General features: G+C 35.8%; 1 protein-coding gene across 50 annotated transcripts in view; it reads right to left on the bottom strand.

Annotated features, from left to right (window-relative positions):
- Positions 1–4,441: 4,441 nt before the first annotated feature.
- The window catches only part of LOC120300028 (neurofilament heavy polypeptide-like), a 169,898-nt gene continuing 146,731 nt past the window's right edge, over positions 4,442–27,608 (bottom strand). For all 50 annotated transcript variants that reach the window (XM_039325515.1, XM_039325532.1, XM_039325565.1 and 47 more), the window contains 7 exons: positions 25,449–25,475; positions 24,206–24,253; positions 18,158–18,205; positions 17,942–17,986; positions 17,253–17,297; positions 16,209–16,238; positions 4,442–9,714 (listed from right to left, as the gene is read on the bottom strand). In XM_039325515.1, coding sequence (XP_039181449.1) covers positions 9,599–9,714; positions 16,209–16,238; positions 17,253–17,297; positions 17,942–17,986; positions 18,158–18,205; positions 24,206–24,253; positions 25,449–25,475 — 359 coding nt within the window. In that variant the 3' untranslated portion in view covers positions 4,442–9,598. The remainder of the gene's footprint in view (positions 9,715–16,208; positions 16,239–17,252; positions 17,298–17,941; positions 17,987–18,157; positions 18,206–24,205; positions 24,254–25,448; positions 25,476–27,608) is intronic.

The raw sequence follows: 27,608 nt of genomic DNA, 5'->3' as shown, positions 1-27,608 counted from the left end.
CTTCATCAATCACTCTAAGATGGCCCATACTGCTCATTATAGAGTAACAAAATGACTTCTATTGCCTGGCTGAAAAATGTTGTGGTGAGCAAATTATCTTTAGGAAGGTGGTAGACCGTTATTAACTATGATAGATGATTTTGCATATCTCACTAAAGCAGTAACCTTGTCTCATTAGTACAGCTACCAATATCCACCATTTTACAGCATAAACAAAGAAAATGGTTTATTTGCATTGTCATTTAACATATGGTAGTAGGAACAGTTAACAGAACAAAGGAGAGAAATGCCTGGCTGAAGTTTTAGAAATATTGTGACTTGAGTGAGAAGTGAATTAAGGAAGGCCAAATGCCAGAGGGAACAGATACGATAGGTTCTTTTGGAAATCTGTCATTGGAGCGTTCCACTAGGATACAATAATGCTGTATTTCCCACTGTACTGTGTGGTCTACGTTGAGTTTTGGAATTGCCGTCACATAATTATGACTTTTATCACTGAACAGAGTAAACAGATGCTATACAAATAAAAAATGTTCAATTTCAAATGAAACAGGGATGAAATAGAACCCCGTTCTCTTTCATTCTTAATGTATTACAAAACAAATGTACACATATGGAGAAAATAGGCTAGCTACTTCAAAGGATGAAAAAAAGAAAAGGACTGTCATTGTAGGAATAGGGATGGCAAAGGAAGACACCAAGAAAGAGAAACCTTGGGTTAATTACTTGTTCAAGACAAAATGATACAATAGCAGGTTTGTGTTGTGCGGGGTGCATAGCTAATTGGAGTGCTGTAGGCGTGTTACCTAGCAACTTAACAGAGTGAAGGAAGATTGTACTGAATTTCCTGTGCAAAATATACTCAGCTCAATGTCACGGGCTACATGATGAGGTAACTCAGTGTCACACAATGTCTAAAATGTTGGACTGAGCAACCCAGGTTTCCAGTGTACTCTCAGCCACAGAAACTCACTTGGCAACTTTGGGGTTCTTACTCTTGCTCAGCCCACACTACCTCATAGGGTTGTTGTTGTAGGGAAGGAGTCTTCAAACTTGGCCCTTTTATGACTTGTGGACTTCAAATCCCAGAATTCCTCAGCCAGGCATGCTGGCTGAGGAATTCTGGAAGTTGAAGTCCACAAGTCATAAAAGGGCCAAGTTTGAAGACCCCTGTTGTAGGGGAAACAAAATGGAAGAATTATATTGTAAGCCTCCTTGAGTTCCTGATGTAAAAGAGGGATATACAGATTGCTAAAAATAGGATGTTTAATCCATAAATGATGAATCTTAGCACTGAAATCTATCCTGAGATTTTGGAAAAGTGGTTTGTGACCAGGTAGGAAACCTTTTGATAGCCATAGGTTGCAGTGGGTAGGAAATGATCAAAATAGACAAATCAATGGGATACTCAGAGATGAGGACAGGATTTTTCTGTCTTTTCCAGAGTGTTGGGGGGGGTGTCTTACCTTAAAAAAACATGTTAGGTAAATTGTAGGGTCTATGATATATTTATTAATTTTTTTCAAAATTTGAGTGTCATCACTGGCCCTTAAATTGCCCCAATCCCCTTTCAGGTATTCTCCCCACCCAGAGTGAGGTTTTTAGCATAGCCCAGACCAAGCTTCCTCTCCTTTTCCTGGATTTGGTAGGTATGATAGAGATAAGGGCCAGAGTTAATGGAGTTCATCTCCCTAAGCAGTGGTTGTGATGAACCACTTTCATCATTTGTCGTTGGTTTTTCACATACCTGTGCACAATGATGGAAGAAGAATGAAATTTTCACATTGGGGGAATGGATTGTGAAAATGTCAGAATTTCCAGAAATAGCAAAACTGACCTGTTCAAATAACAAAAAACTTTTTAGAAAGACTGGAAGCCTTATGTCATGGATGGCCAACATTTTGGCTTGTCTAGGCTGCATTGATTGAAGAGAGATTGTCTTGGGCTGCATATAAAATATATAATATAGTTAATGCATATAAATCACATAATGATATTAAAAGTTTACAATCTTATGGGGCCACATTATTAACTGTCCAGGGCTACATATGGCTTGTAGACAGCAGGTTCGACACATTTGCTTTATATGGACTTTTTGCTGAAAGAAAGCAATGAATTGATGATTTATGGATTTGAAGACTAAGAAAGATGAAGATTAATGCAGTAGTGAAGGACTTGTAAAATACTCAAGGTGGAAGAGGAACAGTAACAACATAATTATCTGTTGAAAAGAAGATCAGAAGTCTTCTACATGTTTCTTAACTTTGGCTTTCTTTCTCTTCTTCTGTTTGGTTTGTTATTATTATATGAAAATTATATATTATATGAATTAGCTTCTCAATATCTTTGATAGGTGAATAACATCACAAAAAGCAGACATGGCAAGCTGTGTGCTTTATCTTCCAAATTCTTTAAACTGGTAGCATTACAATTCAAACCCAGAAGGAAACTGATACAAGATATATTTATTCCCCTTAAAGAAAGGGTCAAGATCTGCATAAGAGAGATCAGTCTCCTTGTTAGCTCTGCGACTCTGTCGATATTTCGTCCTGTGGTAGATCACATTTCACTCACTTGCTCATGATGGGATGGCTCCATAATCTCTCTTGAAGTTCCATGTATTGTTTTGCGTATCTGGTTTAATCCCGACTGCAACAAAGTGTACTTTACTTGGAGAACACAAGAAAATCATTAATAGCTACTTGAGAGATAGAGCTCATTAAAACCATATAGGCACCAATGGGGGAAATTATGTTTTTGCTGGTTATCTTATTTAGGGAACAAAATTAACTTATCTTATTTTTTAATGCATGTTCATGTGTTCATTTCCATTAAGAAATCTTATTAACATTTCTTTCCCAAGAATAAATTTTAAGGAACCTGCATTGTTCACATAGGAAATTATGTTCAAATTATTACTGGGGTTCTTTTTCCCCATGCCCCATTTATAATTAATATCACTGATATCAATTATACTTTTAACCACCAAAATAGCCTATTAAGGAGCAAAACAAACTTGGAAAGTTAACTTATAATCTAGAGAAAAGATCAATATTGGTAAGCAGTAAAAGGGAGAGAGTTCTGTTTACATGTATAAAACCTCAATTTTCGCGTTAGTTGTTACAGGACCAAAAATAATGAGGGAATAGCGAGTAGAGTAGAAAAAAAATAGCTTGGGCAAAATATCTATTGGAAATGAATCAATAATCCAAGATTATTTAGCAGACACTATCCAAGATTGTTTAGAAGAAAATAACAGTCTTCCAGCAGAATAGAAAGGAATTAAAAGAAAAAGCAGAGGTAGAAAAGAACAACTTTTGATTGATAAAATAGGATTGGAAGATTACAAAAACCAATAAAATGATTTACATATGGTCTGGATTGATTATAAAAAGGTGTTTGATTCATTTTCATATAATTGGATCATCAAACATTTGAAAACAATTGGGCTCAGAAAAAACATCAGAATGTTTATAGAAAAAATAAGAAGCTAGAATTGGTGGTTGGAAATGAAAACTATGAGCTTGTTAACATTAGAAGAGGGATCTTCCAGGGTGACTCATTATCACTCTTATTATTTGTCATTGTTATGATCCAATTTTCAGTAATATTGAAGGAAATCTTGGCTCTTAAATAGTAAAATAAATACTAATAAATTCTCACATTGCTTTATATAAATGATCTGAAGTTTTATGGAAAATCAGAAGTTGAAATCCAGTCATTGACAAATACGATAAGAATTTGGTTCATAACACACCAAATTTAATTGTGGTTGAAAAGAAAGTGTGGATAACTGATATGATAATGCCATGGGATAATAGAAGACAAAGAATCAGAGAAGATCCCAAAATATCACGATCTGAAAATCAAAGATGAAAGATAATGGCATAAGTCAATTGTAGTGGTCCCAATAGTTATTCGCTCACTGGATGTCACTTGGATGGCACTTAGAAAATCTGTGCATTGTCAAAAATTTCCATCTATCAATTACAAAAGGTCATATTGCTGGGATCCTCACATATGTTACATTGATACATTATGACATCCTAAGCTCTTGGGAAACACACCGTGGTGGGATTAAAATATGTGAACAACCAGTTCTCTGTGTGGATGCCGCTTCCAGAAGTCCATTCTGGGCCTGGGCAACAAAAAATTAGCTACCAGTTCTGCCAAAGTGGTGCGAACCGGCTGAATCCCACACTGGAAGCACTTGATGAGTATGAAAGCTAACACAAGCTAAAGAACTGGCAGATGTGATTTCACACAGATGTGCATATAAAAATAGTGCAAAAAAAGCAACACCAAATGTTTTAGCTATGAATATTCAATTTAGGAATTTGAAACAATAGATTATAAAAAAATCATTTAAATTCTGAAACTAAAAACATTTAAAAATGCAGTGAAGCAATAATATTTAATTTAAAAATTGAGAAACATGAGGTTGAAAACATTTCCCTTTTATTGAAAAGACTTGATATTTTCTCACTTACAGACTATCAGTAAGTAATTTGACAGAAAACAAACAACACATTTCTTTCAAATTCTCTTTGGAAATATCTTGCTATAGGGCTTCAAATTTGCATATCAATTCAGCTATTCAACAATTATTCTTTCCATGTTTAGAAGTATCACATAAATAATTACAATCTGTAGTCAATGCAGTGTCTTCATAACAAACATTTTCTATATAGGATGTCACTTGGAGATGGAAAATGAAATAATTTTTGAAAGGAAAGCATTTGTAGTGCTGATAAAGTTTGTACAAAGTCAAAATGCAAATGAAGACATAAAGATATAAATAAAAAATTAAAATATTCTTGTCCTTGGCATTCTTTTTTGTTGCTTTAATAAGTGCCAACATTTTAACATATAGCAGTCATTAAACATAATTGTGAAATAAAAGAATATGTCTTGATAATTTAAATAACTTCCTATTGTATAACCACTTCCTGATAAGTTAGGGCAAGACATCACTGGATAAAGTTCCAACTATTTCTTAATTTCAATAACCCTATAGGTTAAAAGTCTATAGGACTGAAGCCTAAATTACATTCTAAACAATATATTTTTCAGATCAGTGCTTTTCCTACAGGAAATCATAAAACCCTTTTTGTGCAGCTCTATCAATTTGGGAGAAATTCACAACCAATCATGACATCCACAGTCTATACAACTTTTTGCTCTTCTCCTTTTCATTTTATAAAGTTGTCAGTATGGTGTGATACATATTTTTGTATAAAGCTATAAATCCAAACTACCTACACTCATGGAGTGGCACAGAAGTAGACTATCATTTTGGCATGCTGAACATTGTTACAAATGGCTGCTATACAGACTTCTCTATTAAACAAATGCTTGTCATAGTCAGTACAGCCAGTCATAAAATGCATCTTATTTGTGATCATCTCTAGTTTGCCTCTCCCTCCCTCTCTCTCTCTCTCCCCTCCCCCTTCATTCTCTCTATTTTTTTCTGGAAAGGTGAGTGTATTTCCAAACAGGGTGTTAGGCTGAAGCTACCTAGCATTTTTTATTTTCTAAGACTATCTACTGGATCCATATGTTGATACTTGGTTCTTGTAACATGTCAATATTTTCTTCATTATCCTTTTTTAAATTAAAGGTCCTATTTAAAAAAAATGCTATCTGCAGCCTAGAATCGAGAAGGTGCAAAGGAAGAGTCCATGCGCAAAATATTGTTTACTCTGCTATAGATTATAACAAAGATTATTCTTTGCTTTCTTGACGTTTATAGATAGGCCTATATCGAGACACTATACCAAAGATTAGAGGGAATGAGAGAGATGGGTTCTTCTATGGTCAACTGAGTCATACCCTTACCCTTCCTTGGTGTGGTTAAGGAATGAGAGTTTGGAACTCATGACTGTGGATTGAGAATAGGGGAGAACATTGATCAGAAATGTGTAGAAAATGTGCAGGTCTCTCAGTCTTATTGGCCAAATACAGTATATATCTCACAATTGTAAGAAAACTGGGGAAAGTGTTAAGTCTGACCAGTGCTCTATTTATATGCAGGTAACTTTTCCTCATTGGAAGAAACCCATCACCTTATTCTCTAAATATAACCAATGCTGCACTGTGTTCTTAAATATAAATCTATTTTTGGTCATTGTAAAACACCACTGACTATTTTACAGCTAAGACGTCTCTAAAGTACTTTCTCCAGTTTGTAGAAAACAATCTGTGTTAGCTTCTCTGTTTTCTTGGCTTTACCTCTCAAAATGGAAGGTTAAACATTTTTCTTTGTTTACTATGTTTCTTCTTCCCATCTGTATTGCACTCATTGCTCTGAAACACCTTTTTAAAAATTTCCTCAGCATTCCTTCTACTAATTAATTCACAATGGTGGCATATCTCTTTATTTTGCCATTCTTGTGTTTACCTTTTCCTTTTGCACCATTAAAATATTTCATTCCCTTCTTGTTTAAAACAAGACCCTGCCTGTGATATTTCTAATCATTCCCAGGCCTTTTTGATCTTACTTTCATAATTCACCTCTACTGACTTTGCATACACATTGATCTATCTGGATGTTTTTTAAAAAAACAATTTTATACAAAGCATTACGTCTTTCTTTGCTTTGAGATAGCCTTATTTTCAGTGTTTATAACTTGGTATATTATTTTGACAAACTACTCTTAGAGATATTGTCCTTGTTATCGTCAGAACTAAGCAATACAAGAATCATTTAGTCAGTGTGCTTCCCCCCCTCACCCTTTACTCTATGCATGATAAAAAAAAAAAAGAGATGTCATGGCCACATCTAGTGCTATCAGTTCAAACTCCCAGTTCTCTGAATATATCCACAAAATGGAAAGGAAATATACTAGTCCAGGAGTTGATATAATTTCCATTCCCAATAAAAAAGGCAAATAAATTAAGGGAGTGAAAAACAGAATCAACAAAAACAGAGACAAAAATATAAGTCCCTCTCTCTTTTCCATTGTCCTTATCAATAAGATATAGGAAGTGTCTCTACTATCTATTCTTTATACTGTGTTGCTATAGGGTTATTTGGTCTGCTATATCATGAAATGTTGTATTTCTCATCCCAATCTGCTGATAGAAATACATGCACAACAGCACAATGGGGGCTCTGGTTTTGTGATGAAGACTTTGTCTATTAACATCAAACTTTTATTTGGATGCCAAGTAAACAAACTTTCTCGGTCATGAGAAATCTTCTCATTATCAGGGACTAGAACATGAAAAGAATTTTAGCTTAGGATTTTAAGTGAATTTGTGGCCACATAGAAAGACCACAGTGATTACTGCTTGATTCTTGGTATTAATTAAAATACCAAGTTAAATAACAATATCATGAATCATTGCCCTGTCAAATAATCAAACTGAGCTGTACCTACCATGCTACCCTTTGGTCATTTTGTTTTGCCAATCAACAGTTAAAATATGGATAAAAAAATGTAATTCAAATAATAGCAGAATTTTTTGATTAATCTGGTGTATGGATGGATGCAATAAGAAACTTGTGTTTTAAACAAATGATTAATGTTTCTGGAATCATTGACCATTATGTGAGATTTTATATTTTGAATTATTTTGAGTCAGCTGGATATTCAAAGGGAAATGTCTTCTCAAATATGCCGTTGCACTTGAACCAGTTATAGGGAATTGGGATATACTTCAATAAATCTCAGTTAAACAGCTTTTAATAATCTAAATACCTACAATTGGCAATATTTTAATAAAACTCTAAAGAAACCTTGCATGATTTGACTAAAATCACCTATTTAAATCAGCAGGTCTTTGGAAAGCCACTAAAACTACGCTACAAATAGCAAAATAAATGAATTATAAGAAAAGTGAACCTTAAGGTGTCTGTTTTGGGAAGATCAGAGGTAGATATGAACCATCTAAAAGAGGCAGATCTCAAAGTTACGTTCTGAAACTTCTACACTTCTGCACTCATTGTGGATCATAATTCTTGATATGGTTGAGTTGGTGACATTAATGCTATGCCAACTCTACAACTCTACCATACAATCAAGCACAGTTAAATGTTTTCATGTCACTTATGAGGTATCATCATTTATAAAAAGTTTGGGTGTTTTCACCAATCATGATGCAATATTAACAAGGTCAATCATCTTTGAATCAGTGCATATACTTTGTGACATATCAAAAACATATTTCATAAAGACTATAGACTAGTCTTTAATTCTCTGCTCTGTTGACGCACCTCTTCATTTTGCTTATCCATTGACAAGTTATATCAGAGGAAGCAGCAGGATAAGCCTGTACTTCCAAAGTACATTCTTTAACCAAAATTTATTTTAACCAAAATGATCCTAAATCACTTGTCTGTTATTTAGCCTTCAGGCTAATACAGAATGAACCTTACCATTTCCACAGATGGTAGTAATCAAGTATCCCATTTATCTGTATTTGCTTTTCTCCCAATAAATTACTTTCACAATGGGAGAACTATATTAGATCAGTTGAAAATACAGTAATGGAAATTGTCTAGGTGGCATTAAATTCCAGTCCTATTTTAATATGACCAAGATATGAAAAGATAAAACATGAAAAGAGAAAGACAGAGAGGGAAAACCAAACATTGTCACGAATTGCTTCAACCTCTTTAGGCACAGTTACCTAAATCCTGTACCCTCTCTTCAAAATAAATATCAGCATTTCAACAATAATCTCTCTTTAGAAACTTATGAAATTGATTCAGGTTAAAGACTTCAGATGTAATTTTTCTGTAAAGAGTTGTCTTTACAAAATTTGTGTAAAAACAATACATAATTTGTTCAGTTTGACATTGCAAACAAATATAAAATTATATACACAAAATACATTTAATAGAAATTAGGAACAACTACTTACAAAGATACAGTAGTATTTACAAAGCAAAACCTATTTTAATAGGCAGCAAGAATAACATCTTTAGACATTTTCATTGGGAGCATTATATTTTTCCTTTTGATGTTGAGATACCAGCCCATTATTTCAAATAGGAAGTAAAGAGAAATTGATAGTTGATATTCTCAATTCAAATATCTCTCTAATATACAAATAGCAAACATTTTATTGCTTGCTTTTACAAGAACAAATCATAGGTAGAACATATGTTTAATTATTATAGTTTGATTACTTAAAAGTTTAGCATGGACTGACTCGTGATTTCATTTAGCACTATTGTGGACCACAAACTATACTGCAAATGACTAATTCCGTTTCAACATTTTCCAAAACTGATACCATGGAAAATGTTTTCCATACTAGCTAGGTATAAAACAGAAACTAGAAACAGATCTTGGCAGAACATGTGAGCGTACATACATATATACCTATGCCTATACCTGCACACAGAACTTACTGTCAAGTACTTTTTCAGCACCATGCTTTCATTCAGGGAAGTAGTATGGATACTCTTCATCACATAATGCCATCAAATTGTCTCTGGTGCTCTAACAACAGAGAAACAACTTTTACAGGTGCTTGTGATCAGTCAGATCATACTTCCATTGTCACAGGTGCCACGTGGACTTCCAGATGATCCCCTGAAGTGGGTTGCAAAGTGCAAAACTGTTGCAATGTCACAGGTTGCTGGATATTATTGTTTCCGTGCCTTCAATTTGGGATCAGAAGGTTTTTCTGGAGTTGCAGAATATCGAGGTGTGTCACCATTAAGTCCATTTACAAAGACACATTGATAGTAGCGACCAGCAGCTGAAAAGAGGGAAATAAAAAGAATGATCGGAGTGTACAGTATAGCTGTAAAGTTAAACTAAGGAAACATCTAATCTAGCAAAGCATAAATCAACTTTCCCTAGCCTGTTGTCAAAATATGTGGCCATCAAGCCAACTCCTTGATAACTAAAAATTCCAGGAATTGAAGTCAAACATATCCAGAGATTGATATAGCTTATCACTGTCCAAAATTACTTTCTTCCCTGGCTAGGCTTGGCATCAAAAGTTTTAATAGTTAAATAAATGGCAAGCAATATTTTATCCCACATTTGTTTTTTGACAAATTGAAAAAGACTTTTTTTTATCTTTCAAACCAAATGATTGAATGGCAAACATTATTCCCATGTTATTGGCTGACACAAAATACTGTGAGCAGAAATGTCAGTGACATTTCTCTTTCTTCATTGCAGTTATTTCAGAATATACCCTTGTGTGGGGAGAAGAATTACAAATAGGCTTCCGGATATTAGTAAATAGAAAATTAGAAGTGTTTTAGTCAAATACACAATGGAAATGCAATATATATGGACCCAAGGTAGAGTTTAGGCCCATTTGTATTCATTATCATATGACTTTCCTATACAAGCTGTCTGAAATAATTGGATGGAGCTTTGGAGCTTTAAATGTGTTTTCTCTCTCAAACAGTGCTGGGCAATCTATGGCCTCTGGGCTCCATGTGGACCCTGATATCCCAGTTGCAACTTCTAAAGAATCTGAGCATACGTTGCAGAAATTAAAGGATTCCAAGATCCCATTAATGAAATTTGATGGCATAATTGGAAATACTAGTTTTGATTCACAACACCAAAAGTGAAAGAGAGAGAGAGAGAGACAGAGAGAAACAGAGAGACAGAGAGACAAAGAGAGACATATAGAGAGAGACAGAGGCACACATACACACACACACACACACACAGAGAGAGAGAGAGAGAGAGAGAGAGAGAGGATTTTTATTTTGACTTTTACAAATATGGAATGGCAAAAAAGAAAAAAAATAAATTCAGTCAAGCCATCTAATGCGGTTGTGTCACCAGCTATCACTGTGCCCATGCCTCATAAAACAACAACAGCAAATAACAATAACAATGTTTTGTCAGACTGGGAGAAATTATTAGCCTTTGCTCAATATAGTATGAATTGCAATGATACAAAGTAGAATGTTCTGTGATGGCTGCCTAGTTCCATGTCTTCTCTGCATGTGGCAATGATCCACCCTGTCAGCCTCTATGGAAATTCCCTCTAACCTGATTTCCCTGGTTTATTTATTTTACTTATTTCTGAAATTTATTTGCTGCCCATCTTGCTCTGGGGTTACTCTGGGCAGCTTACAATAGTAAAAATGGGGGGAGGGGGAGATAAAAAATGTAAACATAATAATAGTAAAGCAACGAAACAATAAAAATAAATTATGAAAGTACAACAACGTGAATTAAAAGATGGGGGAGGAGAGGCAGGAAGCACAGGGGGGAGGTGGGGTCAACTAATTAGTTCAGTAGCCATCTCCAATATGGTACTCCCCCACTGGGTCCTCAGACCAACTGGCAAAGCCAGGTCTTCATTATTTCTTATATAATTTGCACGGGGAGACATACTCAAATGTATGTGCATGTCTGTGTACATCTGCAGACATGATGACCCCGTACAACAGAGCTTCAGTTATGGGGATTAATAAGCAGGTATATTTTTGTTCAGTTTTCCATACAAGACAAAATGAAACTCAGAAAGAGTGTGGTAAGAGTTGCTCAAATGCAAATCTTATTAATGCAGCTCTGAGTCTTTATTAAAGCAATTAAATGCTTTCCCTCTAAAAGGGACTCTTTTTTCCTGGTGCACATTTTTGATGCTCCTCATCATATTTAATGTATCAAATAGCTTGCAGCTGCCTAAGAAAGACTGTTAAATTCAAAGCCCTGAATCTTGACCTGAATATAAAATTTAGCTAATTAGAGATATCTTGGTGCAATTCCATCTTGAGCCAAATATGCAATGAGTTATGCTTGTGGGTCAGGAGCAGGTCACTCAGCAGACATCTTTCATTAAAGCAAAGTATTTTGGCACCAAAGGCAAAGCAGATGGAGAGTTCATTAACACACTTTGTCACAAAACAACATCATAGTTCACTTTGATGATCCACTGAGAACTGGATCATTTTAGGGTTTTGTTTTTTTTTTTTAAATCAGAAATAACCAGGCACTATGTGGCACTGTAAAGAGTAACAAATATCTGATGTTGTGCTTGTTATAAGCCTTTGGCAACTTATAGTGTCATTTGTAAATCAATCTTAATGTTCATTTGGACTGCAAGAGACTAAATAGCTAGCCCTCTAGAAACTACTTTTTCTTAAATTGTTTCCTCAAAGTGTTTGCTCTAGAAAAACAGGAAAGGAAAGCAAAAAAAAAGAAAAAGAACCCCACCCTCAATTTACATCCTATGTCCAATCTATGATGAAGTTATCTAGCTAGGCCAAAGGGACATTATCTTCATGACAGGGGTCCCCAACCCCCGGTCCGTGGACCGGCATTGGGCCACAGCATGCCAGAAAATGGTCCGCGCAAACAAGCAAAGCCCCATCTGCGGGATGCCGGCAGTACATGAAACCATGCCCCTTCCAGTCCACGGAAAAACCTTTCTCCACAGAACCGGTCCCTGGGGTCCAAAAGGTTGGGGACCTCTTTTATGACATTTTTTTATTCCTTCAATCTTTACATGGTTTGCAGTATGGTGGAGATCACTTAAAAGAAAGAAGTGGTTTTTCGAAGAATGAAGTCTAAAGGGATTGGCAGCCTTCAGTGAAGAAGAGAAGGAGGAAGAGCTTCATTAATGTCATAGGCAGCCAGAGAGAGAAAAGGAAGCCTGTTCTGAGATGGATAGACCAAGGGTACAAGTGTCCAAAATAACAGATAGAAGTAAAATATGCTACATGTTTAGTGCCCTAATAATGCTCAAATCCCTTTGATCCATTCAAATCCATGCTAGGATTTCCTTAAAAACCCCAAAAGAAGATACTCACTACAATCCCACCACCGAAGTTTGCATGAAGTTTGAAAAATATATGTCCATAATAGATTTGTCATTAAAAGAAATAATATTGTGGCAATGAATTTCTCCATAAGCAGTACTCCATATGATATAGTGGTATAAATTTGCATGTGTGTCTTAACCAAGTTACTATTTATGCTATTATCTCATATAATTAAAAATGAGACTTCTTACTCATTTTCTGTTGCATTATATTGGTTGCCAGGAGTTTCTCCAGGAATGTTTGCAGTGCTATCAATGTCACCAGTAAAACATACCTTGTACACATTATTTTGGTCTACGACAATTACTGGAATAGGAGAAAGGGCATGGCTGCTGATTAGTACAGTTATTCAATCATTAAGTCTTTTCCAATTCTTCATGACCCAATGGACATCATTTTGCCAGGATTGTCTGCCAGTAATTGCTTCTTGACATTTCTATTCTGACAGCATCAAGTATGTTTTGTTTTCACATTCCAGGTACAAATAGTATACATATTTTTGCAGTACTAAATTTCCCTTTTGACTTTGGAGACATAACAGCTGAATATACTTTTAGCTCTACTCCAGCCTTATCATGATCACCACCAATACTCTGTGACTTGCTCCTAAATCTTCTAATATTATGTTGACATAAATCTTTTTGGGCCAACTTCTTTTTCCAAAAGATTGAATATTTGTTTCTGGCAAACTTCTTTTTCCAATAGATTGTCTTTAATCTAATTCAACATTTATGACCTGCCTATCAATAAATGGCCCCACTAGAGGTGTACATAGCCAACAGTATAGTTTATAGTCTTGTCTGGGATGCACAAGGTGTTTTTAACCACTATAAGTTAATTAGAATATATAAGTGTTAATTAATATAATCAAATTATAATTAATAGATAACAAAATGGAGTAAAGGGTATTAATTATGACCATTTACTAAAAATAATTGAACAACTCCGACACTTGCTACGTTAACTAAATCTGATTTAACACTGTCAGTATGTTCATTAATGCTTGTCCCTAGATTTCTGTATTGGATAAAATCCAGTTTTTCTTTGTTCAGTTGCTAATTCCTCCCTCTAGGTGTTTATAACCAGTAATCTTACTTGTAAGAAGACAATGCAACATAAAGTCCACAATATATCACAGATATCCTCTTATATAGACATCTCTAATAGACACCAATGGGATGTAACTGAAGCCCAAACATCCTAGGATATTATGCTGGTGGGTATTTTGCTTAGCTTTAGTTCATGGGTGAAACATTAATGCTACAGAGCAGCCTTCTCACTCTGAGGTTAATCAGAATGTGGTTATAGAAAGCCATTTGTGTTCTCTGGATGACAGCATACAACCCTGAGGGTTCTCACACAGCCAAATACCAGATCTGGCTACCAAAACATGAAACAGATGGAAATTGTATCTCCCACCCAAGATAATTGGTTTTAGAATAGGTGGAAGAAACAGATGCAAAAAAATGTCAACATTAAACTTTATAAACAGAGCTTGCGTTTGATAAATGCAAGATGCCCTCACTGTTTCATAATGGCCCCTTAGTTTTCCACAATTAAACTACCTTATCAGAAATTCTGGGATTCTCAATGCCTGTTTAATTAGATCCAGTTGAGCTTGCTAGGGAAAGGCTGACAACAATGGGAGGTATTTCATGCAAGAGAAAGGGTCCTTCATTGTATGCATTTACATGAACATCATATTCAGTGAATACACAAGTGGCACATCACATCAAATGGTCAACAGAGCAGCTTGCATACGTGAATCAGACCTTAAAGGACTTCCCCCAAACCATTAATTGGCTATAAACAAAGCTTAGAACAGGGGTGTCAAGCTGCCGGCCCACGGGCCGGATGCATCATAGCAAAACCGCGCCCACCCCATTGCTGGCAATGGCAAAAAAAGTTGCGATACGTTGCGACACATCATGTGACATTGCGAGTTTGACACCCCTGGCTTAGAAGCAACATAATTCTTTGTCTTTTATTTCTTTTATGGCTCATTAATACTCTGGTTCAGATAGCAGATGCTCCCTAAAAAGAAACTTTCTCAGTGAAGACCTTTTCCCTCTCACTGGTGCAATCAACTTACAAGACCAAGATAATAATTCACATCAGAAGCAAAACCCAACAAAAGAACCCTCCTCTCAGCAGTATTGTTCATGCAGGGGACATTTGTAGGGGGAAGAACTACTGTAAGCCACTGAACCTACTTATGTGGTTTGTCCATCCGAATTAAGTAATATCCTGTCTTTATTATTTTTAAAAATAACTCAAGACAGTGAACATATGCAACACACCTTTCTCTTCCTATTAAGATGGGAACATGCCATTTGATTCACATTCACTGATAAAAAATAAGAGTTTTCAACCCTACAAAAATAGTGCATCAACATGGACAGTCATTAGCGTGACCAGTAGACAAATTCTGTTCAGCTAATCTGAACTTTTCTTGTGTTTATGTATGTCCATTTTAAGAGTTGCAAAACATTGTTTTATTGATGCTGATGCAGTTCTAAGGAACCAGTCTTTCTTGAAAAAAGATGATAAAGTCCAGGCTAATAATTATTACAAGAATGTAAAGCAAGTAAAGTATTTAGTCTTCCATTTAGTAGAATTATAGTTTAGAATTTTAAAAATAGGTTCATGTGGGCTTTTGGCCTCTCATGAGTACAATTTTCATTTGCAAAAAATCAGTGGAAGTTGAAATTCTAACCTGTACTGAATGTGAATTACTGAATTACAAATTTATTTTACTGACTTGAGTCTTATTTTTGGTATTAAAGAATCATTGTATTGCAACCATAATAATGTAAATCCTTCCCATCCTATTTTACTGACTTGAGTCTTATTCTTGGTATCAAAGAATCATTGTATTGCAACCATAATAATGTAAATCTTTCCCATCCTAAACTTCAAAAACAAAATGTAGGAGGTAGAGATGTGAAGATTTGTGCCAAGGCCATAATCTATGACACAATTACTAGAAGGGGAAGGTGTGAATAAGTGTGTTTTTGTGGAGTTACATTTTTATTACAACCAAACAGAACTGCAGAATTCAAGATGTTATTCTAATAATTACACCGTTGTTGGAAAAAGACTGATATATGGTAACTGACATAGGGAAATCATTTTTTGGAACTATCCCCTCTTGTACTTGTGCAGGTAGCAACACAAAATGTATAAAAATGGATCTCTTTCTTGTTCAAATTTTTTGCACCAATTTATCTTTTCTCCTTCATAATGTAACTGCTTTCAAGATTAGTTTAATCTTATAAAATATCTAAAATGAGCTTTCTCTCATTAACTAGTTTTCAAAGGCAAATTATTCATTCTTTCTTAATCTGACAAGATGAGGCGAGAAAGAATACTGTGGATACTGAGTTACATGTCCTGAGAAGGAATTAAAATCCCTTGAAAATCAAAGATGTTTGCAAAGCCTTTAACTTACTTCCTGGTTTTGCAGCTTTTGAATTTTTTTCTGAAAAGAAAGAAAGAAAATTTCAGAAAGAAGGAGAGAGAGAATCTACAAAGCAAGTTTTCTTTGCTAATTCTTTGCTTTCTTTGCTAATCAATTAATTCTTTGCTTTCTTTGCTAATTTGCTTTCTTTCAATTGCTTTCTTTGCTCTTTAATTAAGTTAATCCAGCAGCATTTTTGAAGTCACATCATACTGAAACTCAAAACAGCTATGACTATGAATGTTTTTCATAATGGGATGAAAGCGCCTTTTTTTTTTTTTTTTTGCACAGTTGTAGAGAATCCCTCCTGGGTGATACCATAAGGCTTCCTTATTTCTCCATTTTTGAATATTTTTTTCAGGCGTACAGAAACCACTTCCAAGATCCTCCAGAAGAGATCTGTTTTCAGAACTAGCCTATGTTCCAGAAGCTGGTGCTGCTAGGGAAATGCAATATGATTTAGCCTCCTATAATATCCGAAAGTGGTATAGGAAAGATCAGCTTTCCTTGCAAATACTAAATCGGTCAGCCTGATTCTCATGGGTAAAAACAGCCCTGAAACTAACTTGCTACCAAGCTATAAACTTTAAATTATATCTGAAAACCTAAGGAAGCCAACATAGGGCCCATTGTAATGTGTGCAGTGTGCACTGTCTCTCATGTGTGAGTGCCAGATTCTACATCAGTCACATTTTGGACTGCCTACAACTTCTGAATGGTCTTGTAGAATACCTGCAGAAAATCTAACCAAGTGTTAATGAGGGCTTGGGTCATGATGATAAGGTCCCAGGTAGGGCTGCAACTGGGACACTTTCTCAAGTTGGGCAAATGCCGCCCTGACCATAATATATCAAACAATAGAAAGTTATGGCTTGGGAAATAACCACATATGATCAATCATCGAGTAAAAATGTGGTTTTTCATTTCATTTCATTAAGGCTTTCAATAGTGAACAATTAATAATAAATCTTAATAGCCACTGGATTTAAAGAATAAGAGGAGGGGAGGAGGAGGAGGAGGAGGAGGAACAATTACCTTTAGTCATATTGTAATAAAAATTGGCTTCTTTTTCTGAAGAAACTGTTAAACAGAACAAAAATATCTAATTAATGTGGATTCTAAATTTAAGAGTTACAGATATAGACATAGAAATAGATATAAAGATACACAAACACACACATTATATACAGCTACTCTCTTGAAAGAACTTTACATGTTTCACAGTATTTAGCCCTTAATCAAAGTCCATGAGACTTTAACAAGGATAGAAGGAAAACTTCCTTGTGTCACAAAATCATGAGATCAAAGATTCTTATTCATGATGAAGGATGAGTGACCATGTTTCTATCTTTCCTCATCTTTCTCCTAGACTTTTCAGGACCAATTCCATTCCCCATATCCAAGAACACAGTATTTACAGAGGACCCAACTGATTTCTAGAAAAGCTAAAAACCACAGTAGTCCAATTTTAAACAAAAATCTAGAATCTTGTTGTTCTCTTAAAAATAACTCTCTAGATTTATGGTTTGTAAGGACAATTGTGCATTGCTGTAATAAGAAGAGGAAGACAAAGATTCTAACCTATCTCAGCCACTGGAGCTCACTGGGTGATTCTGGACCCCAATCTACCTCACAGAAAGAGATTTGTGTACATTGTCTTGAACTCTTGAATGAATGGCAGGATAGAAACCTAACACATACATACATATATACACACATACTACCTTTGTCATGTTTTAATTTCAAGGTTGTCTTTTCAACTGTTTTTCCTGAAGAGGTAAAAGAAAAAGAGAGAAAAATCAAATACAATATTTAAACTGAAACTCATACGATCCACTTTGATAACATTAAGATAAGGAAGGAAAGATATTAGCAAATTCAGAGAACAATTACTTTTCACCCAATCTTTTAGAAGGCCAAAAAAACCACCCCAGTCTTACCGTGTTTTTCCTTCTTTTCTCTCAAAGATTTTTCTGCTTTTTTCTCATCTGCAAAGGATATCCAAATCATAGGGGTTAAACTTCAGAGGTTTTGGATATTTACATATTGTTTCATAAACCCTTGGAGAAAACAGGCTTGTGATTTCCATCTGTCAGCAGCAGGGAAGTTAAATGTGGTTGGAAACAGAACAGATCTTATATTTGCATATTTACATGCTTTTCTGTGGACTTGGATTGAATCATATCTCAAGTGATTTGATATATGCACAGATGTCTTTCTTCAGCATCCATTTTTTCCAGGGATCCCTGAATACAGTCAATCAGCTGTGACTTCATACAAGGAGACAGACTGAAATTAACTAAGGTGCAGAGCTGGAGCAAGGCCGCCACTCTGATACTTCCTGCTGAGAACAACAGCAGGTAGTTGGCAGTTTGCCATAAAGCTATTCATTCTATCTGCCTTCCCCCCCTCAAGATACAGCTCACTTTAATGCAACTTCAGTCTCTATCTGCTCAACTGTGAGCAGCCTAGCATAATCTCCCCACATGCTACATTACCCTCCCAGACAGTAACAGCCAGCCAGATAATTCCAAGTAAGTGATTAAAGCTTGTAGCTACCTTGACAAAGTGAGTGATAAAAAAAGAATATTTGACACTTTGAGGCAGATCTTTTAATGTGACAAATTTAATTAGCTTTTATGGTGCTCAGTAGATATATGAGGTGAGGTTCTGGGCACATTAAGCTCCATCAGGTACATGATTCTCGTGACTGAATATTTTTGCTATTACATATACTATGTGTGTATTTACTATAGGTTATGTTTATATACTATATGTTTAGCTGCCATTTTGAGTTCAGCTATTGCTTTTTCTGCTTTTTCTATTGGGTGGCATGGGGATAGAAAGAGAAAGAAAAGAAATAAGAAGTACATCTATATAAATCTGCATACTTTAAGAGTTTGGGCCTGTTTTCGATACAGGCAGTCATTTACATATGACTGTAATAGCGTCAGCCCATTACGGTTATACATTGTAAAGTTTGTAAAACATGATCAATCTGATTTTGTGGCCATTTTAGTGGTAGTCATTAAATGAATACCATGGTTATTAAGCAAATCCATGGTTCTCTATGGGTGTGGTTTTGTGGAAAACCAGAAATAAGTGCCAATTTTCAGCCAACTGATCGTGAAAACACAGTCATGTGATCACGGGATGCTGCAAATGGCCGTCTATGTGGCTTTATTGCTGAGCGATCACGTGACCTTGGAGGGATCTGACCATTGGAACTTTGTCTCTGGGTCATAAATAGTCCCAAAGTAGGTCTGTCATAACTTTGAATGGGCACTAATTGACCAGTCATAAATCAAAGACTACCTGTCAAGTGTATGTTGCATACATGCACATATAATGGCACTTTCATTAAGTTAATGTAGAAATATTTCACTTGTAAAAACAAGCTGTACACATTGTCCCAGAAGTACTTTTCCCAAAGGCAACTGGACTTTGTTTTTCCTTGAAGACGTTTCGCTTCTCATCCAAGAACCTTCTTTAGTTCTGACCAAAGAAACTTCTTGGATGAGAAGCAAAATGTCTTCAAGGAAAAACAAAGTCCAGTTGTCTTTGGAAAAAGCACTTCTGGGACAACGATGACCTGGATGACTGAGAATCTCCACAGACATCAAGCTGTACATGTTGAATTATCCTAATCTAGCATACAATGTATCTGAGAAAATATAAGTGCTGTGAAAATGGAAAGTTTTACGATATAAAGAAGTTGACAGGAATTTTTGGCAGATTATAGATATTATGAATTGTATTTCTGTCATTTTTATTTTCTTGTAAGGTAAAAGGGCTAGTTTAGACTTATTATTTCAGATATAGACTAGTCTTCCTGGATAAATGTCTTTCAGATATGTTGGATTATGTTTCTGACAATCCCTCAGCCAGAAGATCAATGGACACTGGTTCAGGATAAAGTGGTAGCTGGAGGGTGCCCATTAGGAAACTCTGATCTGTTTTAATGCTAAAACTGAATATATTGGATTTTGCCTTGGGATTTGATATTATTGTTCTAATGTGGTCTGTTTTGCAGATAATCTCCAGTCAGTATCCATTTTATATCCTTGCAAAATGGCAGACATCTAAAATTATTTGAAATATTGATTACAGCTGCAAGTGAGGGGCATGTCAAACAGTTTAACATCTATTGAATAGAAAGATAAGACATAAGTAAAAAAATAAATATAAATTTAGAAGGCAGAGCCTTGACTTTTCATGCAGCTATGTTACATGAATTTTTTAGATTTAAATAATTAAAAAATAGCATGCACCAATAGCCCTTTTAATGCAAATAAAGTTCCTGATGTTGCAAAATGCTAGACATCTGCCACAAGCAATTAATTAGAGGCCTGTCAAAATAGGTAGAAAGAAAGAAATAGATAATGACTTTTAAAATATAATTTCAATTACTTGTATTCATTCCTATTATTACTGATAGATATAGAAATAGATAATTTTGGGTTTCCTTCATGTTAATATCTTTACTTTCCTCATTTAAAAATAATGCAAAGATTATTCAAATTCAGCTAAGTTAATACATTGGTATTCATAGGTCTTCTTCAATTACCCATCGGATAGGAGACAACTGATAACACAACACAAAAATCAGTGTAGTAAGACATTATCCCAAGAGTAGCAATCTACCAGTATATACTTGTGTAGCTGTCCTCTATCTATACTTAAAATAGGGGCACAAATGTTTAAAGAGAGATATTTGCAGCATATTATATTAATTATACTGTATATTGATTATCATAGCAATGTAAAAGCTTATAATATTTGACAAAATGAGTAAGAATAAAGTATGAAATTTGGTGCAAACTGGCATCAAGACTAAATATAGTTAGAATAAAACCATGTTATCATAACATGTTGCTAAATTTGTATTCAATTCAGAGATAATGTGATCATAGGTGAACAAAGGGAATTCATTTTGTAGTCATAGAAGACCTGCAGTAGAGAAATGGAGGGATTATAGGATTTAAAGAATAAAGCAAGAGTACAGAGAAGAACAACAAAGATGATTAGGGGACTGGAAGCTAAAACATATAAGGAATGGTTGCTGGAATTGGGTATGTCTAGTTTAATGAAGAGAAGGACAAGGGGGGACACGATAGCAGTATTCCAATATCTCAGGGGCTGCCACAAAGAAGAGGGAGCCAAGCTATTTTCCAAGGCGCCTGAAGGCAGGACAAGAAGCAACGGGTGGAAACTAACCAAAGAGAGAAGCAACCTAGAACTAAGGAGAAACTTCCTGATAGTTAGAACAATTAACCAGTGGAACAACATGCCTCCAGAAGCAGTGAATGCTCCAACACTGGAAGTTTTTAAGAAGAGACTGGACAGCCATTTGTTCGAAATGCAATAATGTTGACTATCTGTAGCTCGGGTATAGGATGAGGGTGAAGGTTCATTGTTCGAGCTTGTGGGTTGGTTTCTGAACATTTGGTTACCAGCGAAGGAAACACCTTCTGCAGAATTTAGGGGATGTCAGTGTCAGTGTTCTTCTCTTTATAAGGGCTTCAGGTGTGGGTGTCTCAAGTGAGGGTCTATGATGGGTGATGGGTAGAACAGCAACCAATTCTATGTGGGACAAACATCATGTCAATTAAAAAACAGGATCTACGAACACTGGCTGGCAGTCAAATGCCGCGATCCCAAATCCTTAAAGTCTACCCACACCAGCACCAAACAGCACCAGTTAGATTGGAGCAACACAAAAATTACCGGCCACGTTACCACCAGCCACACTCGTGAGTTCATCAAAGCCTGGCACTCCACAAGCAATTCCATCAACAGACACATTGACCTACAACCAGCCTACAAACCCCTCAGAATCCAGATCAACTGCACAGTCAACCAGAAACAGCACCGACTCTCAACCAACCCCCGCAAGCCCCCCTCCCTAGCAGTTCACCTCCCAATGACCCTGACCTGATGTAACCTTCCCATCAAAAGACCTATCACAAGACTCTCACCTGACACACCCATACCTGAAGCCCTTATAAACAGAAGAACTGACATCCCCTAAACTGACATTGACATCTCCTAAACTCTGCTGAAGATGATACCTAGCTTAGTAATGAAATGTTCAGAAACCAGCCCAAAGCTTGGAGAACTTTCACCCTCTTCCCAAACTCTTCAGCTCATTAACCCTTCATAAAGTTTCAGATTGTTCATCAAACCCCAAACATTTATTATATAAAATATTTTAATACATACTAACTTAATTAGTGGTACCATTGTATGTAGTGGTACTACAACAACAACAACAATAATGGATAGTCCCATTGACCCTTAGGGTTGATGTTGACCACTCTGGAGAACCCTACTCTAAAAATATGCAGGAGGTCTGCTGTCTTCTGTTGGCTATACAGGTAGCCCTCAAAGGTTCATTTAGTGATCATTCAAAGATACAACAGCACTTTAAAAAGTGACTTTTTTCACACTTATAACTGTTGTAGCACCCCCATGGTCATGTGATTTATATTTGGCTGCTTAGCAATTGACTCACACTTACAACGGTTGCAGTATCCTGGAGCCCTGTGATCCCCTTTTTGCAAACTTCTAACAAGCAAAGTCAATGGGAAAGCAAGATTCATTTAACAACTGTGTTACTAACTTAACAATTGCGAATTCACTTAACAAATGTGGCAAGAAAGGTCGTAAAATGGGGCAAAACTCACTTAACAAATTTCTCACTTAACAACATAAATTTTGGGCTCACTTGTAGTTGTTAAGTTGAGGGTTACCTATATGGTAATGGCACAGAAATACTAGCAACTGTATGAGAGTCACAGTCATTTTTACCAGTTATGCTCTATACTTAAACATTTGTTTTGTAGCAAACTGCAACCTGTAATCCACTACAGGGAATACGCTGCTTCTCTGTACATGGATAGTTTCCATAAATCATGAAAAGAGATGCCTCCTGAGAACAGCTACACTTTATATTCTCTGACATCATCTATGCAAAGCCTCTTTTAATTACTTTTCCTTTGCAACATAAGTAATTCTTACTATATTATTTAATATTATGCTCTCTATGGCAATAAAACATGATATGTAGTACAAAGATGTTCATTATTGGCCCTGAATGAAAGAGTTCCAAATGTGTCAATCTGCTACAGGTTGAGTTATTGCATTTAAAGTCTTCTTATCCAAGGGAATTCACATTGGGCTAATTCATGGGGCACCCCTGAAAGTTGTTGATGGAACCAGGGATGTCTGCAGGGAAAGGGATCAAAAAAGCCAACATGCAATCAAAGCTCCACCCCTTTTTACATGCATCATGATGCATGTTAAAAAGAGGCAGGCTTTGATCACATGGATTTAGACACAATCTTGACTTTGACCTTCTCCTTGCAGCCATCCCTGAAAGAAACACTGGTATTTCAGTGTTCTAGCTCTTTACTATGTACAGTAAATTATTTATATTCTTTAGTGTTTTTAAAAAAAGATAATGGAAAGTAAAATATTAATCACAATTAATCACCAAATGCATTATTTAAGCTATTCGGCTAACAATAGTTAGGAAATTCTATTAATTCAATATGTTAAAGTGCACAACCACCTTTTCAGAAAAAGATGGAATAGCAACAAAGGCATTATTAGCAATCAAGTTAACAAGGCTATTTAAATTGCAAGTTTAGAAAAAGCATTCACATGCAAAGCAGGGCAGCAAGTATAAGTATAACATGACATATCTTGTAATTTCTCTGGACTTGGCGAAAAATTAAAGAACCTTACTTCAATGGAAGAAAAGGAGAAAAAGATAATGTTGGGTGGTTGTTCTTGGCTTAAATAGTAGGAATGCATCATTCTGTCCTTATTCATAAGTAAGCATGATTTTTTCTTTGTTGGGGGCATACAATATGTGTAGAATAACAATAATGTCAGATGCTCAAGGCCTTATTCTGCTCAGTTTGTCAATTCCATTTCCCACTTTGCCGAGTGATTGTGTGAAGTAAGGATATTAGAATAAATACCTGGTTTGGCTGGATGAACTCCTTTTTCATGCCCAAGAACCTCTTGTTCTAAAAGGTGGGAGCAATATAAGATAAACTCAACATTGTTTTGCTGTTGTATTGTATTAATAGCTTCTGTTCTTAACTTTTACATTCTTATCAGATGGATTTCATATGAAACAAGTCATTTCAGAATTACTGAGAGAAGAGCTACGGTGTTAGCCCTATCTTCTGATGATCTCAAACTAGCATGCAGTAGATAGTGAATCTACATGTGTGGTCATGCTTAGGCTTTCTCTAAGAAGATAAGCCTACACACAGTACAGTTTTGGAATGGGTATGTTAGCAGTCTGTTGGGAACATGCAAATGGTAAGTCACTACTCTTGGTAACTTCATAATATCGCCTTCATACGAAAGGAATAAGGTCCTAGGGCAGTGTTTCTCAACCTTGACAATTTTAAGGCATGTGAACTTCAACTCCCAGAATTCCACAGCCAGCATTGCTGGCTGTGGAATTCTGGGAGTTGAAGTCCACATGCCTTAAAATTGTCAAGGTTGAGAAACACTGTCCTAGGGTGACTAGGGCCATCAATCACTGCAGGATAGAGGAACCTATTAAGATGGTTAGACCTAGCAGGTTTCTCAATGACCTGAAGGCACTTCTATTAGGCACCATTCCAGTTTGAAGAGCTCCATGAAATGAAACAGGTGAAAGAAAATGGGTTTCCAGTTGGGCTAGTCTAGTTCTATTAGAATCCTGGTCAGTGCCCTCTCTACATGGCTGCTTCTTCAGAAATATCATGACATTTCTAAGTTAGATTTGCCAGGTCACTGAAACAGGATTAATATTGTACTTCACAGTAATTTATTCATAGATCATCAGGATAGACAATGCTGGGGGCAAAACCTTTCTCTCTATTGCTCAGTAAAATCATACATACTATAGGACATTATTATACAGTCTGGAAAATGATATGACAGTCACATATATTACTGGAGTAAATGTATGATTATAACCACATTTTAATGAGCAAAATACAACATCCATCTATATGCAAATGGAACTCAATGTAAGGTGGTTCCTCCTTATGGAACCTCAAGATCTGTTCTGGAGAATTCCCAAAGCCCACAGATGGTTTAGGAGATAGGCAAAGGATAAATGTTTGCAACTGTCAGTAAAAACACAACTGGGGAATATCACCAAATTCTAACCATGATCACTATTCCTGTATTTTTTAATAGCTGTAAAGTTTAGAAACTTACTTGGTGGTTTATGTTGTGCCTCCTTGCCTAAAAAAATAGAAAACAAAGTGGAAAAAAAATAATGAATTTTAAGTCCTGTATCCCTTGAATCTTTAGAAAATAAAGATTGCAAAATGAAACATTTTTATGGCTGAAAGTCACAATAATGTAATTTTCTATGCAATGGTTTTCCAGGCAATAAAAGTCAATTTATGGTAATAGTCACTCAAATTATGCACCACCAGAGTCATAACAGTGTCAGCAATCTCTCCAATATCCAAAACAATAAAAAAACCCTACATCTTGTTAGGGTTTAACCTCAGTTTTTTCATCCCATCCAGATATTTATAGCTTCCAATTATAGGATGCGGCCTTCTACATCACCTCCATGGTGGCAATGTATTGTTAGATACTTTGTTGTAAACCTACCAAAGATCTTCTTCAATGATCTCATATAAATGCAGAATCAAGAAGACCAGTCTATGTGACACTTTACAGGAGACTACCCAAAAAATCAGTCTTTTCTTTTCCACTACTGCCTGCTTAGGAAAGAATCATAAAATCATAGAGCTGGGAGGGACCTTGAAGATCTTCTAGTCTCACTCCTTGCCCAAGGCAGGAGACTTTATTCCATCCTGGTCAAATGGCTGTCCAATCTTTTCTTGAAAACCTCCTCAGCAGTTGGACTAGAAGACCTCCAAGATCGCTTTCAGCCCTATGATTGTTTGATTTTAGCAATGGAGCACCCAAAACTCCAGGAGTTAAGCTGTTCTACCAATGGAAGGAGATCCATTGAAGGAGCTAAACTATTGTAAAACCATGCCTCCTGTCCTTAGCCCCTGCAAGTGGCCCAAAAGGGGAGCATAGTCTATAGTATCAAACATCACTGAGATAGCAAATAAGATCAGGAGAGATTCATGACCCATATCCAGATCTTGACAGAAGTCATCCACCATAGGACAAGTGTTATACTATATGTTAAAGGTCAATGGAACTTTTATCAACATTATAGACTATTAATTTATAACTTTTATATTCTACCTTTCCATTGAAAATTACACAAAGATGCAGATAAAATAATGTTGAGATGTAAACATTGATAAGAAATATATAATAATACTTGGCAGATTACAATCTGCTAAATCTGTTGGGATGCATAATGCCTGCCTAGATAGAACTAGCTTTGCCTGCTGGGTCCACCCTGGTAGAAATTACTCAATATCACAGGATTCAGAAGATAGGATGATATGATTTAAATTGCAAGAAGACATATTCTAATAGCATGTTAGAACAGTACATAGTGAAATCCAGTATCCAGTTGTGTTTAAATGGAGACATCTATTGGAAATGCTCTATTTTTGATCCTGCAGGAAGAAATGAATTGGATTAAATAGATCTACTGATCTCTACGATTCTATGCATAGATTAACACTTTGTTTCAAAGAAGCATTCGCTGTTGCTCCTTTTGCTTATTCAGTCTCCCCCCAATTTCACAGACTTCATAACACGATGATCAAGGAGACATATGTTAGCTCTCATCTCTCCAATGGATTTATTCTAAATTTTATGCTAATATCAATGTATTAATCACCTTAATTGTTTCATTGCCATTATCTTAAAAAAGCAGGAAACTTTTGTTGTGGCACTATTGTTTGGGGAGGACATTAAGGAACAACCATGTCAACTGCCCTGGTTTTTTTTTTTTTTTTTTTTTTTTTTGCGGAACTCTTCTAGACATTGACACAATTGTCTGTCATGATAGCAAGAAAATTGTAAGGGATCTAGAAAGACATTTTGATTTTTTCTTGAAATGGTCCCCTACTTTAGACTCAATCAATCTAAATAACATAAATTAGAAATTAATTAAAGATAATGGAATTGGAGGAAATTCTTCCATACTCAGGTCATCATCCCCTCATTAGACACAGAAAAAGCAATCTCAAATGCCTTGAGGAAGGATTGAGATAGACGCTGTTTAAGATAGACACCCATAGTTGCTATGAAATCATGACAGTGTGTTCTGAAATTCACCAGGACAATGAGAGCACAGGCACCATGTCCTTTAGGGATATTCTTGTGTAACAAGGGAGAAAATATGCCAATCAATATTTACATTGAATCATGTTTAGAGCACACATCCAATAGTGGGTAAGGGGAGAATCTGCTACCGTTTTGCACTGT

Source organism: Crotalus tigris, unplaced genomic scaffold (assembly GCF_016545835.1).
Source record: "Crotalus tigris isolate CLP2741 ecotype Arizona unplaced genomic scaffold, ASM1654583v1 scf7180000017611.44802233496:7321179, whole genome shotgun sequence".
Lineage (NCBI taxonomy): Eukaryota > Metazoa > Chordata > Lepidosauria > Squamata > Viperidae > Crotalus > Crotalus tigris.
This window is presented reverse-complemented; position numbering and strand designations above follow the sequence as displayed.